General features: G+C 70.4%; 1 protein-coding gene across 1 annotated transcript in view; it reads right to left on the reverse strand.

The window, feature by feature from the left end:
- RNF213 (ring finger protein 213) overlaps positions 1-358 on the reverse strand; it is a 76,706-nt gene that overhangs the window by 70,245 nt on the left and 6,103 nt on the right. Inside the window, 1 exon segment of the mRNA XM_009886833.1 lies at positions 170-242. Coding sequence (XP_009885135.1) covers positions 170-242 — 73 coding nt within the window.

Raw genomic sequence — 358 nt, forward strand, 5'->3', positions numbered from 1 at the left:
CCCTGCCGCGTTCCGGAGGGCCTCCCGCTCGCCTTCCCGGCAGCCCCCCGCTCTGCCGCTGCGGGGCCTGACAAAGGTCGGACTCCCGGGCTCGTCTTCCAGAGCCCCACTCCGGAGCAGCCCGGGGACCCCAACCCTGCGAGAGCACCCGGGCAGCCCAGAGCCTCACCCGCCTCCTCCCGGCTGGGGAAATGCTGGAATCCTTCTAAGTCTGCGGACAGGAGGACTTGGAGAACAGGATCCTGAGGGCAGAGAAACCTGGGCTGGGGGAGCCTGCTGCTGGCCCCTTTCCGGCTCTCCGGGGCTGTGAGCCCCCCAGGCAGCCCAGGGCAGGACATGCATCCGCATCCCGCAGCTG

Source organism: Charadrius vociferus, unplaced genomic scaffold, assembly GCF_000708025.1.
Source record: "Charadrius vociferus isolate BGI_N301 unplaced genomic scaffold, ASM70802v2 scaffold1116, whole genome shotgun sequence".
Classification (NCBI taxonomy): Eukaryota; Metazoa; Chordata; class Aves; order Charadriiformes; family Charadriidae; genus Charadrius; species Charadrius vociferus.